General features: G+C 34.5%; 1 protein-coding gene across 2 annotated transcripts in view; it reads right to left on the bottom strand.

The window, feature by feature from the left end:
- Positions 1-17,353, bottom strand: part of ldah (lipid droplet associated hydrolase) — a 62,228-nt gene that overhangs the window by 4,076 nt on the left and 40,799 nt on the right. For both annotated transcript variants that reach the window (XM_051134192.1, XM_051134193.1), the window contains one exon: positions 2,587-2,669. In XM_051134192.1, the coding sequence (XP_050990149.1) occupies positions 2,587-2,669 (83 nt within the window). The remainder of the gene's footprint in view (positions 1-2,586; positions 2,670-17,353) is intronic.

Raw genomic sequence — 17,353 nt, 5'->3', positions numbered from 1 at the left:
TATGTAGGAAATTAAGGAAAGCTGTGTCATCTCATTGTTTCAGTAAAAACACCCATGCATGGGAAACAATGCTGTTGGCAAGTTACTTCTGTGATTTTTTGAATCTACTACAATCATCTAAATATGCGTCCACATTTTGGCCACAGAAAAATGACCACAAATATGAACAAAAACCTCTACTTTAATGGGTTAGTTTACCCCAAAATGAAAATTCTGTCATTAATTGGTGCTCCTGACGCAGGAGCCAGTGTTCTAAAGTAGAACATCTGTATATTCTGGTTAAATAAGTAAGACTGGGCAAAAATTGCAAGTCATCCTCTCTGTTGAAATCTTCAGACATGTTTATGAAAACTGTTTCACGTACAGCATGCGTCTTCCTCTGCTTGTAAATAAAGTACAGCGCATTCTACATCACAATGCCGACACCTGCTTTAGCAAACATGCGGCGAATGAAGTGTTGAATAAAGTCGTTATTTTTGTTTTCTTTGCGCACAAAAGAGTATTCTCGTACATTCATGAAATTAAGGTTGAACCACTGATGTCACATGGACCTTTCTGGGCTTTGAATGTGGTAGTTGCGTTGCCATCTATGCAGGATCAGAAACCTCTCAGATTTCATCAAAAATATCTTAATTTGTGTTACTAAGATGAACGGAGGTCTTAACAGTTTGTAACGACATGAGGGTGAGTAATTAATGAATTTTCATTTTTGGGCGAACTAAAAGATAGATAATTTTAAGGATTTTTAATCAATAACGGTCAATTTTGTCAATACATCGGTCAATACTCCATATTTAATTGTGCATAACTTAATAATGTAACTTAATTTTACACTTAAATGTGATCTTTAGCAAATGTAAAAATTCATATCCATTTTCATACTGTACATTAAGATGTTGTGATGCCTAAACTCACTTGTAGCATTTTTATTTAGTCGTTTTTTTTTTTCAGACAAAAAAGTATAAAATAATATTACTGGCCATTTATCAGCTGTAGAATATTCAAATTTTTAGATGATTTAAATTTCAGTGAATCCCTACATAATTCTAATATTTATTTGTATGAAAGGGACCATCGGGTATTAAGACTTCCATGGCTCAATATAATTTCTGTTATGTCTCTTACTAAAATATATAGTAGAAAATCCACAAAAGATTTACGTTATTTAAAAAGTCCACATTGGTTTATACATATTTTAGGAGCGCCATTGTTTCAATGGTGTCAAATGGTTGTACTACTGGTGCTACCTTTTTACCGCAACACAATTCGAAAAAAAAAAAAATACTGATACGATCCCACATTGTGCAGTTTTTGGTTGTAATTTTCAGTCAAAGTGCAACAAGAGAAGCGATGCAAGTCTTCACTGCCTTCCTAGTGATAAGAAGAGGAGAAAACAATAAAAGATGCCTGTGGATGAATAAAACTTTCCTAAAGACCTGCGTATTTGTTCTCTCCACTTTAGCCCTATGTCTTTGAGGCTTTTAGTAGAGCACAGCTACTGAAAAAGCTTACAGGTGGCGATAGATGTAAGCGTAGGCTTAAACCAAATGATGTGCCATCGATTTTTCCCCACAAGGAGTCTAAATGCCCCCAGATATCAAGTGAAATCTGCTCTAAGAAACTCCTTCAGTGGCTGCGGCGTCATGACAAGTGTCGGCATGTTTACATCCTGCCAGAATGGCATCTAGCGTTTCTTGTGTCTGCCATTTGTAATCTCTTTCAGTAGCTATGGCCCACTAAAAGCCTCAAAGGCATCAGGGCTACATTGGAGAAAACAAAGACACGGGTCTTTAGGAAGTTTTATTGATCCACAGGCATCTTCTCATTCTTTTCCTCTTTTTATCACTAGGAAAGCAGTGAAGACTTACATAACTTCTCTTATTGCCCTTTGACTGAAAATTACAACCAAAAGTCACACAATGTGGCATCGTATCAGTATTTTATTTTTCGAGTTGCGTTGCAGTAAAGATAGCAACAGGTGCACAGAGTGCAACCATTTGACGTAACTGAAATAAAAGGCGCCCCCATAGTCCAAAACATATAAAATGACGTGGCTTTTTTAAGTAACGTAAATCTTTCATGGTTTTTCTACTACATGATTCAGTAAGAGACATCATTTATGTTATATTAAGCCATACAAGTTGTAATACCAGGAGTTCCCTTTAAAAATAATGCATGTTTTAATGTATTTCTAGAAGTGACGCTGGATGTGTACATTATCTGATTTATAAAGAGACCAACTTCTTTGCCTCATGCATTATAGACAGTGATAGACTAACACAACATCTCATGTAATCCACTGTAGGGTACAGATGTTCTTGTATTGGACACAAATCAGCTCAAGACTGTTTGGAGTTTGTTTAAAATCAGTTGTTCAATTCTAACAATTATTTCTAAACTGTCATTTTATTCAAACAATATTTTCAATGTTTCTTTCTTTCCTACGTGAAGAAAACAGTTAGTGAAATCACTTAAAAGTCATCTTCATAATATTAATATAACTGATAGTTATTCCAAACAAAGGCTAATTTAAAATTAGCGTTTACGTCATTCATATCTACTGTTCAAATGTTGTGTAATCATTACCTTGCTGAGGTGTTGACGTATGGTTGCGTTGTCTCTTTCTACGACCAGTCTCATTTCTTGGCCTCCCATGTACATACCGTTGGCTGTAGAGACGGAGAGACAACAACAGAGACACACACGTGGATTAGCATGTTACAAAATTGTAATAAATCAGGCAGTGCAAACATAACTTGGTAAACATTTGCGTAACACATCAGCCTCTGCGGGTTTACTAAACACGGAGAGTATCAAAATTAAACACACATCCAGAAACACTGCCACAACCTCAAAGGCCAGTGCTCGTACAAACACGGAAACAGCAACCAGATCGTGAGGATTACATCTGTTCCCGTTCACATTTACTGGATGTACACTCCTACTAACAGTTTAATGGTGCGCCATGATGTCATTGTTTTCGGGTTTACATTCTATGTGCTGAAATGGTTTGTGAATATATCATACAGTGCGTCCCCAGTTTAATAAAACATTAGCTGTGGGATACACATTAGTGATGTATTTTTTTTCCATTTTGACATTATTTAACATCTCAGCAGGAATTAAGGAAAGTACACTGAAATTGTAGCTTATGACAGAATCAGACTGTTCAAGTTTCTGTTACTCTAATCTAGATTAATTTATTCAAAACTCCTCATTGTTTCTGAGGCATAATTACAAATTGTATATACATAATTACTCAGCTCTCTGAAGTATTTTATTCTGATTGGTCAGTTGTGAAATTCAGAGGTCACATATTTGTAATTAATGACAAGGGTTATATAACAGTATGACTGGCCGCTCATACAGGAAATCTACATAGATGTGCTGCTGTTACACTGTTAAAAATGAAGGTTCTTTATTGGCATCAACAGTTCCATGAAGAACATCCATGGAACCTTTCAAAGCAGAAAAGGTTCTTTATAATCGAAAAAGGTTCTTTATATTTTTAAAATGTTCTTCAAAATTCTTTTAGGAACTGTTCACCAAAAATGGTTCATCTATGGCATCCCTTTTGGAACCCTTATTTTTAAGAGTGTATAATCTAACCACAGTCTTTACAGGTTTGATCACCCTGTCTGTTTTTATTTTTATTTCATGACTGTCTAGCTGTACTTAAGGGCTGGGTTTTGACACAAATTTTTAAGATTCGCTTAGATTCTGATTCATAAGCTTGCGATTCAATCCAATTCGATATTGATCATTTTGGATATATAGAAGGTATAGTACATGCCAAATTTTCTCAAGGAAAAAAAACTCTCAACTAATGCTGTATGAGAGTCGGTTCCTACATTACTATAATGTAGAAGGTTAAAATGAACTGATTTGTATACATGTATATTTTTTTTTCCTAGCTGAGTAACGAGTTCATGATCACTGAATGTTTTTTCTGAGGTACACTAGCAGTCAAAAGTTTTTGAACAGTAAGATTTTCTTTTATGTTTTTTTAAAGAAGTCTCTTCTGCTCACTAATCCTGCATTTATTTGATCCAAAATACAGCAAAAGCGGTAATATTGTGAAATATTTTTACTGTTTAAAATAACTGCTTTCTGTTTGAATATATTTTAAAATGTAATTATTCCTGTGATCAAAGCTAAATTTTCAGCATCATTACTCGGTCTTCAGTGTCACACAATTCTTCAGAAACTATTGAAGACATTTTTTTTTATTATTATTATCAATATTTAAAACAGTTGAGTACATTTTTCAGGATTCTTTGACGAACAGAAAGATTCAAAGATAAGCATTCATCTGAAATAAAAAAAAATATAGAAATTAATACTTTTATTTGGCAAAATTGATTAAAAGTGGTGATGAAGACATTTATAATGTAACACAAGATTTCTATGTCAGATAAATGCTGTTCTTCTGAACTTTCTATTCAAAGAAACCTGAAAAAATTCTACTCAGCTGTTTTCAACGTAATTATAATAATAAATGTTTTTTTGAGCAGCAAATCAGAATATTAGAATGATTTCTGAAGGATCATGTGACTGGAGTAATGCTACAAATTCAGCTTTAACATCACAAGAATAAATTACATTTTAAACTGTATTCAAATAGAAAACAGTTATTTTAAATGGTAAAAATATTTTTTAAAATTACTATTTTTGCTGTACTTCGGATCAAATAAATGCAGACTTGGTGAGACTTCTTTAAAAAAAGAAGTCTCACTCATTAAAAATCTTACGGTTCAAAAACTTTTGGCTGGTAGTGTAAATGTGACATTGTTTACAAGCTGTCATACTTAGGTCTTTCCATGGTTGAAACAGTGACTAAGCGATTACATAAGACAAGATGCAGATTTCAGTAAGTTGTACTCTTTCTTTTAACATACCTTCAGATGTTCATTCATGTTTATTTCGAGCTGAAACTGGTATTGAAGTGGTGGAAATTATAAGTTTGTGTGTGCTTTGCGCTGCCGCTTCTCTTAAACTGAGGCTCCACAGTGATCTGTCACCCCACATTAAACAGTGGTAAATGGTATTTATTGTTTGAATACTGTAATAAAATGGCAAGAATTTAAAATCTGAGATTTGTTTCCTATCAAAAGTAACAAAGCACAAAGCCTATTGCAATTTATTGGATTGTATTCATTCTGAAAACAAGCTAGACTAATCGATTCTTGGGATTTAAGTAACATGCTTGTATCAGTCAATTATTTGCTTTTTAACCAGTATAATGCAAGCAAACCGATTCTTTCAAATAAATCAGAATTTTTCAGTGCTGTAATTGAAAGATACTACTTTGTTTTTTGTTGGGTTTTTTTTTTTTAAATCACCAGAGCTACTGTCATGCTGCTAAAAAATGGAAGTTAAATTAGTAGCAATACTACTTTCAGTCAGGCCTAGTTACATAAAACTGCTCCCCACTCAGCACTCAGAACATCACAGAGGATTTTCACACACACATATTCCTACACAAAATCTTAAGATTCATGAGCAAATACAAGCTGCTTGACCTTGATGACCTTGGCAGCTATTCAGAGAGACCGATCCAGATCTCGTGCAGACTAAACGTTTGGCCAAGAGATGTGTTAATATCCTTTCTCATCAGGACATTCCTCACAGTGATGATTATAGAGGAAGTGCATACATGTGTGTGTGTGCGTGGGTACATGAAGAAAGCATGTGTGTTGTGTGTGTGTAAGGAAAATCTCCTCAAATGACTTGCTTCCATTGAGTGAAGAGGAAGTGTGGGTATGATCACACATCCGCACGGCTCTAACACTATAATATTAATCATGGCCCGTGTACTATATCATCCAGCACTGTTAACACGTTTCACAAGACTGAGAGCTACATACTAAAAAGGGGGGGAAAGGCGAGTAATCAATTTGATCCCTTTCTCAAAGCAAAGAAAAAAAAGTTTGAAATAAGTTAAAGTTACGGCCATGTTTCATTAGTTAGTTCATTCTTAATGTTTGCTCCTTCAGACTGGAGAGTTTAATTCAGCACTATATTTTACAGAGGAAATGATTTTTGGAAATGGGGAAAGCTGAATGAAAGCCTTCTGTGCAGAAAACTAAGGGTTTTTCCACATTTCATTAGTGGTGGTTGCAAAAAGAATACTAGGTCTGAATATGCCTATTTCCCTACTAAATAGTATGTAAAAAACGCATTAAATTACTGTTAAGTCGAAATCCAAAGTGTTCATAAAAGAATGAAAATACCCAGACCGCGTACTGCTTCTGCCAAGACTTTACTTTCCCATGAGGCCATGGAAAGGCTGAACAGCTGATGTCGTAGGTCACATACATGTATAAAGAACATACTTCATAATAATCAAGAAGTTAAATAAAAGCAGAGTTCATACTCTGACAGTACTGTATAGAGATGATACCGATAGAGTGGAGCTATTATTATTAGTATATGTGACCCTGGACCACAAAAACAGTGGTTAGTTGCACAGGTATATTTGTAGCAGTAGCCAACAATACATTGCATGGGCCAAAATGATCGATTTTTCTTTTATGCCAAAAATGATTAGGAACTTAAGTAAAGAAGATCATGTTTCATGAAGATATTTTGAAAACTTCCTACCATAAATATATCAAAACTTAATTTTTGATTAGTAATATGCATTGCTTAAAACTTCATTTTAACTTTTTGCACCCTCAGATTCCAGATTTTTTGCTGTACTTTGGATCAAATAAATGCAGGCTTGGTGAGCAGAAGAGACTTATTTAAAAAAAAAAAAAAAAAAAAACATTAAAAATCTTACTGTTCAAAAACTTTTGACTGGTAGTGTAAACGTAAAGTTACGCGACATATTGTTTACAAGCACTGCATGGGTCAAAATTATCGATTTTTCTTTTATGCCAAAAATCATTAGGATATTAAGTAAAGATCATGTTCCATGAAGATATTTCGTACACTTCCTACCATAAATATATCGAAACTTAATTTTTGATTAGTAATATGCATTGCTTAGAACTTCATTTGAACTTTTTGCACCCTCAGATTCCAGATTTTTTGCTGTACTTTGGATCAAATAAATGCAGGCTTGGTGAGCAGAAGAGACTTCTTTAAAAAAAAAAAAAAAAAAAAAAACCATTAAAAATCTTACTGTTCAAAAACTTTTGACTGGTAGTGTAAATGTAAAGTTACGCGACATATTGTTTACAAGCACTGCATGGGTCAAAATTATCGATTTTTCTTTTATGCCAAAAATCATTAGGATATTAAGTAAAGATCATGTTCCATGAAGATATTTCGTACACTTCCTACCATAAATATATCGAAACTTAATTTTTGATTAGTAATATGAACTGCTTACAACTTAATTTGGACAACTTTTTAAAGGCGATTTTCTCAATATTTAGATTTTTTTTTTTTTTGCACCCTAAGATTCCAGATTTTCAAATAATTGTGTCTCGACCAAATATTGAAACTATACATCAATGGTAAGTTTATTTGTCAGCTTTCAGAAGATGCATAAATCTCAATTTCAAAAAACTCTCCCTTATGACTGGTTTTGTAGTCCAGGGTCACATGTTATCTACATTAACAATTTTTCACCTGTTGGACAATAAAACGAGTGAAAAAAATCCCATAGATATTAGCCATTTGTACATTTTATGGGTCTGGCTTCAGGTCACATCCGCGTGTAGCTCGTTTTGCTGCTTGATATTGCCAATTGCTGTTCCTTACCATAGTATTTTAAGGTATTATCTTAATTATAAGCACACTGGTTTGTAGTGCAAACAATTTAACCATTTACTGCACGTTGTTATTCTTCTCCTTATTTCCCTATAGCCACTAATGAACTGGAAGTTTCACCCATATAGGCTCACTTCCATGTTGAAAAAAAGGTGGCTAGGGAATGAGCCATATCTGTAGACTAGAATATCAAAGCTTGAAGGCAAAACAGAGTGTGCCAGTCATATTTCAAAGAACTGAGCGAGAGGGACTCATGGCAGAATGTCTGCTTTATTCCCGGCATCAGAGAGGTTGCAGAGTCACTTATGTGTTTGGATTGGCTGCTGTTTGCTTCTAAATAAATGTTAAAGTTACATGTAAGCTTTCCTTTGCATTCTGATGTGTGCTAAAGGAAGACATAAGTCATTTGAGATGAGGTGCAAACAAATATTTACCATAGAACACAATGAACGCATTGAAGACTCGCTAAGATATCTAATTTTATTACACTAAACACATTACAAACAACATCTCCACCCACTGAGGTAAACTGGATCAGAGGATGTTTAAACTAGAAGAGTAAAGTTCACTGCATTTCCACTACCTTTACCCCTCGAATCTTCGACTGTAAGCAAATTAATCAGGTAAACATGTTGCAGTTATTCAACCAAATCGTGCGTATCTGAGATAACAACAATCACTGAGCACTTTAAATCTTGATTACATATGGTCATATATTCAAATAAGAACATTTTAAGTGAACATATTTCTGGTATTTTCTGGTACTTCAAGAGTTTGATTCACACTAAATTCATGATGCAGGTTGTTACATTGTAAATACAAAGCAATTCAGCTTATTTTTTAAAATTCTTATTTATTTTTAATGAGAAATGGATAGTTAAAACTACATAAAGTGTGACAGAAATATTGCATATTATTGGTGAAAAGAAAAAGAAAGAAAGAAAAAAGAATGAAGATTGCATTTTTTGCGTATTTGCAATAAATAAATAAATAAAATTATGTGCAACACTTTACAATGTGTCATTTGTTAGCTTTATTGTATTAACTAACATGAACAAACAATGAACAATACATTCATTACACTATTTATTCATTTTTGTTAATGTTAGTTACTAAAATAGTTGTTCATTGTTAGTTTATGTTAGTTCACATTGCATTAACTAATGTTAACAAACACAACTTGTGATTTTAATAATTAATACATTTGAAATTAATCAACTAAGATTAATAAATGCTGTAGAAGTATTGTTCATTCTTAGTTCGTGTTAACTAATGTAGTTAACTAATGTTAACTAATAAACCTTATTTATAATGTTACCAAATTATTCTTTATATTATTAATATTCAGGTGGGCAGATGAAAGAGATTAAAAAAAAACAAGAATGTGAATGGACAGTGGAATTATACTAATTTAAACATTATTAAGAAATCATATTATTTAATATTTTGAATATTATAATCACATTTTCAACCCTGTGAAATTATTTGTATGACAAATAATCATTTTGTAATTTTTTAATCCCTTTGACTTAGGGGGGAAAGGACAAAACAAAATATATAAAATAAGTTAAGACAGAAATATTGCATATTATTTGAAAAAAAAAAAAAAAGTAAACAAATAAATAAATAAAAATCATTCTTTCTATTGTTAATATTTAGGTGGGCGGATGACAAAAAAAAGAATGTGAATGGACAGTGGAATTAAACTAATTTAAAAATGATTAAAAAATATTATTTAATATTTAGAATATTATAATCACATTTTTCAACCCTGTGAAATAATTTGTATGACAAATAATCATCAGACAGAATTTCATAATTGTTACTGCCCTTTGATGTAGGGAAAAAAAAAAAAAAAAAAAAAAAAAAAAAATATATATATATATATATATATATATATATATATATATATTTTATATTATTAATGTTTAGGGAGAGTGGAATTAAATCATTTAAACATTATAAGACATTTTATTATTTAATATTTATAATACTTATTTATAACATTTATAACACTTTGACTTAGTGAGGTAAAAGGACAAAACAAAATATATAAAATAAGTTAAAACAGAAATATTATATATTTGTAATAAATAAATAAATAAAACTTTTCTTAATATTAATAATAATCAGGTGGGCAAATGACAAAAAACAAGGATGTGAATGGAGAGTGGAATTAAACTAATTAAAACATTAATAAGAAATTATTAGTATTATTTCATATTTAGAATATTCATATCATATGCATACATTCATATAATAATAATAATAATAATAATAATAATAATAAATAATAATAATAATAATAATAATAATAAGTTACAGACCTCTGAGCAAAATACCTAAAATAATTTAAGACAGAAATATTACATATTACTTGTATAAATAAATACATAAATAAATAATATAAAATAAATACAATTATTCTTTATTTTATTAATATTAAGATGGCCAGATGACAAAAAAAAGAAAGAATGTGAATGGAGATGGGAATTAAACTAATTTAAACATTATTAAGAAATTCTCATTTAATATTTAGAATATTAAAACAGTATTTTTATATCTGACAGAATTTCAGATTTGCTAAAGCCCTTTGACAAAAATATGACATAAGGTAAAACATAAATATTGCATATTATTTGTAATAAATAAATATTTAAATAAATACAATTATTCTTCATATTATTAATATTCAGGTGGGCAGACACAAAAATAAATAAACAAAAACACTTTTACCAGGGATCCAGTGCAAAACATTGGGAGCCGATTATTTAAATTAAAGTGTTAAGTATTAAATTTAGGCCTACTTTCAAATAACAACCTTTATGCAGGTAATGCAAAAGGTAACATATAGGAGGAAAATCCCCTGACTGAGGAGAACGAAGAGGGAAAAAAAGAGGGAGACGGGTGTGCCAGTCTTGGGGCAGTGATCTGCGAGACATCCCCTGTTCTATCTCACTTATCTCCAGGGGGGTATCGGGCTGGGGGGTTTGGCAGGGCACAGCATTCCAGTCAATTTTACACATCCTCACACATGCACCTAGTTAACAACTGACTGGAGAGGTAGAAACGAGGGATACGTGCGCAAAAAACGCAGACACAGATGCACAAAGACGCAAACAGACAAACACGTGGCGATATCTCAGTCTCTCCTGTGAACATCCTGGGTGCCTCGATGTGGCCAGGCACAAAACAACATGGGTATTTGCACCTATGGAGCTTCTTCATCAACATCAAAATTGTAATTAATATTAGGTTAAATAGTTTAGTAAATTTCTTTATTGAAATTGCCATGTCAACTACCCATATACACAATGAAAGTGATCAAACTGATTATAAATCATAATTAAGCCAAATGTTCAACTATTAACGAAAGCAAGTATCTAATCTTCAGTTTTATGAAAGAAAATCAACTGTAAAACATTAGTGATTCAAGGAGCAGAAGGAGCCTCACAAACAAACAAAAGCTTTTAAATGTTTCATCCTGTTCAGTTCAAGATACAGATGTGGAACAAAAGTTTTCTTCTTTCGCTGCGCCTAATGTGCCTTGTTACTCCTTGGGTTTGCTTTAAATTGTCCTGTTGATATTTATTTTACACCACACACTCCTTTATTGCTTCTAAAAGATCTATTTGCTTCTTTTCTCTGGTCACTTTGTATTAGTAACACAAACAAGACAATTTCAAGTTCATGACGGCACAATTGTCTGAAGTCCTCAGACACAGAAAGTACAGCGTGTTATCCAGTTTCTCCGCCGCTAACACGGACCACAGAATCTCAATGTGCTTCTCTTTATTCTATTTGCCTTTAAAAGAGCTAAGCGAATGTGACAATTATATTCTCCCTTCCAATTCAATAACACATGTTGTAATAGAAACCCACATCAACCAAATGTTTCATTTTCATTACACTAAAAAGAGCACATGGTGGGTGGCCGTGATCCATTGCATCTCAAGTAAAGTCACACAGAGCAGAAATTTAGGAGAGGTATGTTAATAAACAAACCTTGCATTTTCATCCGTCATCACTTTTTCATTCACACCCCTAATGAACAGGATATTCCTATTTAACCCATTTGGGGTGCCTTGTTTTTTTTTTTTCTTTTCATGATATATCACACCTGACGACCAGGTTGTGAAACTAACTACAACTGTAGTAACTATTGCTAGAGAAAGCAACCACTGCATTTCAGCATGGTTCTATTATTAGGAAAGGTCATCCGTTCAGCCATATATCAAAAACCACAATGAGAAAATGACTGTTGTTACATACTGGATGAGGAAAAAAATCCACATTTTTTGGGGGATTTTTACTGCCCTCTGGGCTAACACAAGAGTTGCAGATGTGGTTCTTGGATCTCAAGTAAAATAATAATATAAAAATAATATAAATGACTAGCCCATGGACACAATGTCATAAAATGACAAACCTTTAATATCAGGCAGCACAGTGCTCTAAGAAGTGTGGAAAATCAGGAATCTATGGATCCAGCTTTGACATGATCAATTCCTGACACTCCATTGTATTAAATAATGAATTTCAAATGGAGTTAATGATGTATGTCACAACCCTCAGACCTTCAAACCGTCAACAGATAATGAAATCAAACATGCTCTCATCAGTTCTATGATCATAACAGACAATAACATAAAATAGATGAATTATTTCTCAGTATGGTCAAAAATAACCAAAAACATTGCAGTTTTAACTCCAGCACTGAACACATATGAAACAAGCTTATGTGAGTGTAAATAAACTTGATATTTCCATCTGAATTTGTACTTATCAGGTTGTGTGGAGCAGCTTATTTAAATACCTAAAAGATTTGTTTTTGCATAACTGCGAGTGCAGAGAGTTTCAAAGATGCCCCTCTTTAGGTGCCACATTGAGCACTGCATCTTTCTATTGTGTCCTGCTCCATCTAATGGTGATGTGCAGGCAAATGCTAGAACAGCTTCCATGGACATGGTGACTAATTGTTTTAAGACTACTTTTTTGATAATTCAAAAAGGTCCTTATGAGTGTTTCTCAAGAAATATTTGCAAGGAAATAGACTGATTATAGTAAGACGTGGTAGAGCATATCATGTCTGACCTCATAAATATCATGTGACTATTGCCAAGATGCTAATAGAAACCATTCAGCCACCAATAATAAAATTCTGTCATTTACTCACCTTCATGTCCTTCCAAACATGTATGACATTCTTTATTCTACAAAACACAAAAGAGGATGTTTTAAAGGCACAATATGTAAGTTTTTGCCACTAGATGCAGCGATGCAATCCGTCGGGACTTGGGCAGAAATCATGTCAATGAATGAGCTAATGTATTAACGATTTATTAAGGTCACTGTTGTATGAAGTAGGGTGGGGCTGAAAATCGTGGCAGCGAAACGAGGAAGCTAGAGCGACTGCTAATGAAGGACGAGTGCAATACGCAGCTCGAAAGCAGCAGAGCTCTTTTATGCCACAGACGACTGTTTTAGCTTCTTCCGGTCATGTATATGTAGGAAAAAGCAGTGTTGTTTTATCATATTAGATACATTTGAGTGTTGAAAGTTCTGTTATAATGCTACTCTGCGTGTTTGTCACCTGTCTATTAAAGTGTCTTTGGAGTTTCCATGTTTTCTACAAAATAAAACCGGAAAATCAAGGGTGTATGATGTCACTGGCAGGTGATGCAATTACACGGTCTGTTACATTTGGGATAATGCAAGTACACAAGTCAGCAAAATATTCTAATATTCTAGCACTGTTCTAATGGCTTTTGGATATTTTAATAAAAGAATCTTAGATATTGTGCTTTTAAAGAATGGTGGTAATAGAGCTGCATGATTCTGAATAAATTGAGAATCACAATGTTTTGTCGCTACCACGGACATCAGTGTTTAATCTAAACTATAAATTGTTGAAAAGACCGTGAAGCTGTTTTAAACAGCGTTTTAAAATGAAAACAATCCTTGTCTACATTGGCGTTTTCACTGCGTTATAGAAATTATAATTTTTTTACTTTGCAATTTAAAAGTTACTTTTGAGCCTCCAAAATGAGATGCAACAAATCGGCATGTAATTGTTTACACGGTCATCAGTCAAGAACACGCAGAGTGAATGTGGGCAGCAATGCCATTGTTTTCACAAGTCTCCGTTTTGGTCCATTTACACTGAAACGCAACCCCGGAATTTGTAAACTAAAACAAAAAAATTGTGTTTTGTTATTTGTACACGTACATCTTGTAGACGTCTATTTGACGTCTGCATTTACATCTGCAAGATGTATTTTTTAGATTATTTGCTCATCTGCAATACATCTATAGGATGTTTCCTATCAGATGTCAAATAAACGTCTATTAGATGTCTATAAGATGTTTATGATATAGAATGCATGTAAAACTGACATCTTACAGACGTCTGTCAGATGTTTGTACACAGCAGATGCTCTTTAACAGACATCTTGCAGACGTACATATGGGAGCTTTCTATAACACAGCATTCAACAGGTCTACACTTTCACCTCCAGCCAAACGAATGCGCGACCAGGGCTGAAACACAACGTGACTTCAATGTTTCAACGTGACAACAAAGTTTCCATGCACTCAACTGACAACAATAGGAGCGCTATTGATCTAGTGCGTTACTGTTGCAGCTGTGGTCGCTGTGCATCAGGCGGGTTGAAACTTGCGCACGAAGTAAAGCTGTTTTTGATGTAACTTTTCAAACATGAATTTAATAAGGGTGTGTTCACACTTGTAGTTCGGTTTATTTGGTTTATTTGGTTCGAACTAAAAAGGAAAATTATACATTTGGTCCTGGTTCGTTTACAGTTCACACTGGCATTTTTGACAGTGAACCTAAAGCGTTCAAACCTAAAGGCATAGTGATACGTTCACAACCTAATCGGTCGGGTTGAATGAAGTAAGACCCATCTTTTTAGCAGTCTCGGTCTGCTTGCTTGGTGCGCACCAGGGTTCGATGGCAGCCTTCACACTTACTCAAATGAGTCAGACTAATAAAGCAATCGCACCAGCGTTCATTTTAATTGACACACCCCAAGTCATTTAATAAGCTGGAACAGCCTACTAATAGCAGTTTTCTTCCCACAGATTCCCACTGGCTGCTCTTGCTGCTCCTGTCATGTCTTAAAACGTTCACTGAATGTTTTGAAGTTTTTATGAATGACCCAGCATTTTTTAGAGTGTAGCTGGTAAACAAACCATTTAGTTGAACACTGAATTCCACTGTATGGACAAAAACACTAAGTCACACAAGTCATACAGGTTTGGAAAAACACGAGTGTGAATAAATGATGAGAGGATATTACATTTTCAGTGAACAAACCCTTTAGGATTTTGAGACACACTGGAAAAAAACAACATTCCACTAGACGTTCCCATTGTGTTTTGACCGTCTATGAGGAACAAAAACTCCAGGAAGAAACAACAGCCAAGTAATTCTGTGTTTTGTTCAGTTATAAGTCTACCAACATAAAGGTGTTCCACATATTGGCCGACTTTCCAAGCAGAAACAGGTGGCCGGAGGAGGAAGTGAATATGACTCAAAAGTAAGGTGGCAGATAAGAAGTTCAGGAGTTTAGCCTCTAGGTTCCAAAATCAGGTCGACGTGAACTTTGTTCCGCTCTAACAGGAAAGGAAGCCACTTGCCGCTACGCTCTGTTTTCCCGCTTTCCCAGGTGAGTCAAATTATGATCGGAACAGCAAAAGGAACTAAAGACAGAGGAGTTTAATCTGCGTCTCCCAAGATGGTGGGTCAAATCTCTTGGTTCTCATAAATTAGGCCAACAGAAGCCTGGATGGAAAAGTGCAAAAGTGTTCAATCATAAAAAACATGTCATGAGAACTGGCATTAGCGGTTAGGTGAGTGAAAACAGAAGCCATGTGAAGTGGAGTGTTGCAGTTTACTGAAAGGATAAAGCATATTAGCGACCGTTACACAGCCGTTTCCCGGCAGATTTGCAAGCAGGCACGCCTCATTGACGTTTATGCTCCTAGATGCAGAACCTTGATGTCTGCATGACAGACATTGTGTGCATGCTCCACATGCAGTTAACATCAAAATATCAACATTCTCAGTTTCAAGGAAAGGGATTTCTGAGCAAATAAATCCTTAAATGTGCCCAGGAAGTTCCAGCTAATAGCAACATGCTTTCTTAATTAAGTCTGTCAACTCGCCATTAATTACGGATGTAATACAAGACAGAGAGTCAGAGCAGCTTTTCGTACGCAGTCACGGGCCAGCACTCAATGGTACAAAACGCACGCATGCACATGTGTACATACAGGACCACCTGGCCTTTTCAATGAATAACAAGAGATTAAACTTCCTCGCAGCAAAGTATTTCAACATTTGTTGGTATTTAATAAGGAACAGGGAAGAAAGTTGCACTTGAACATTTTGTTCAGATGGACAAAAGCACTAAATCCACTCCGATTGACACTATATGTGACCCAGGACCACAAAACCAGTCATAAGTGTCAATTTTTCGAAATTGAGCTTCATACATGATCTGAAAGCTGAATAAATAAGCTTTCCATCGATGTATGGTTTGTTAGGATAGAACAATATTTGGCCGAGATACAACTGTTTCAGTATATGGAATCTGAGGGTGCAAAAAAAATCAAAATATTGAGAAAATCGCCTTTAAATTTTTAAAATTTGCAATGCATATTACTAATCAAAAATTAAGTTTTCGTATATTTACAGTACGAAATTTAGAAAATCTCTTTATGGAACATGATCTTTACTTAATTTCCTAATGATTTTTGGCATAAAAGAAAAATCTATAATTTTGACCCATACAATGTATTTTTGGCTATTGCTACAAATATACCCCAGCGACTTAAGACTGGTTTTGTGGTCCAGGGTCACATATGAGAAGTGCTAATGATTAAAAGCATGCTTACAAGCGCTGTCAGAAGCGAACCTCTAACTCCCTCCACAACACAGGGAGAGAAAAAGCGAGAAGAACCTAAAGGTAGAACTGACAGCATTAAAAAAAACAGACAGAAAGGAGAAAAGAAGGGCGAGAGAACTGGTTCTTCAGAGCGACTAGAGAGTGGAGCTCGCACTAATGCCTCTGGGCTCTTCTGAGGCCTCTTTGGCAGAGACTCTCCGGCCATCACAACATCCATCACTCTCCTCCCAGGACAGACAGGGAAAACACTCAGCCTTTCACCTAGAGAGAGACTACGTTAGCGGTCCGTTCGCTCGCAGGAGAGGCCTCTTAATTACTCCTACTCACAACACTTCATCTGCACCATTAGTTCATGTACCGAAAGCCCTGGAGATTAAACGAGAGTTATGATAAATAAAACTTTATTCAAAACAATGTGAGACAAAGCTCTCTTGGCTGCCACTCAAATATTATTTGCGTTTTCCCCTCCTCTTCGGCCTCGACTTTTTTATTTGAACCAAATCGTCCGAATCATCTTTGAAGTGGTGATATACTTCTTATCGGCCGATAAAAAGAGAGAGAAACGCATCTGAGCGGCCGAGGTTTGGAGGGATGCCAGCATGTGAACTTTTGAAAGGTTTCAGCACCTCATTGAAACGAGGATTAGAGCTTTGGAGCGCAGTCCAAACTGAGAGAGATGGAAATGGAGAAGTGAGGGGACA

This window comes from Labeo rohita, chromosome 17, assembly GCF_022985175.1.
Source record: "Labeo rohita strain BAU-BD-2019 chromosome 17, IGBB_LRoh.1.0, whole genome shotgun sequence".
Classification (NCBI taxonomy): Eukaryota; Metazoa; Chordata; class Actinopteri; order Cypriniformes; family Cyprinidae; genus Labeo; species Labeo rohita.
This window is presented reverse-complemented; position numbering and strand designations above follow the sequence as displayed.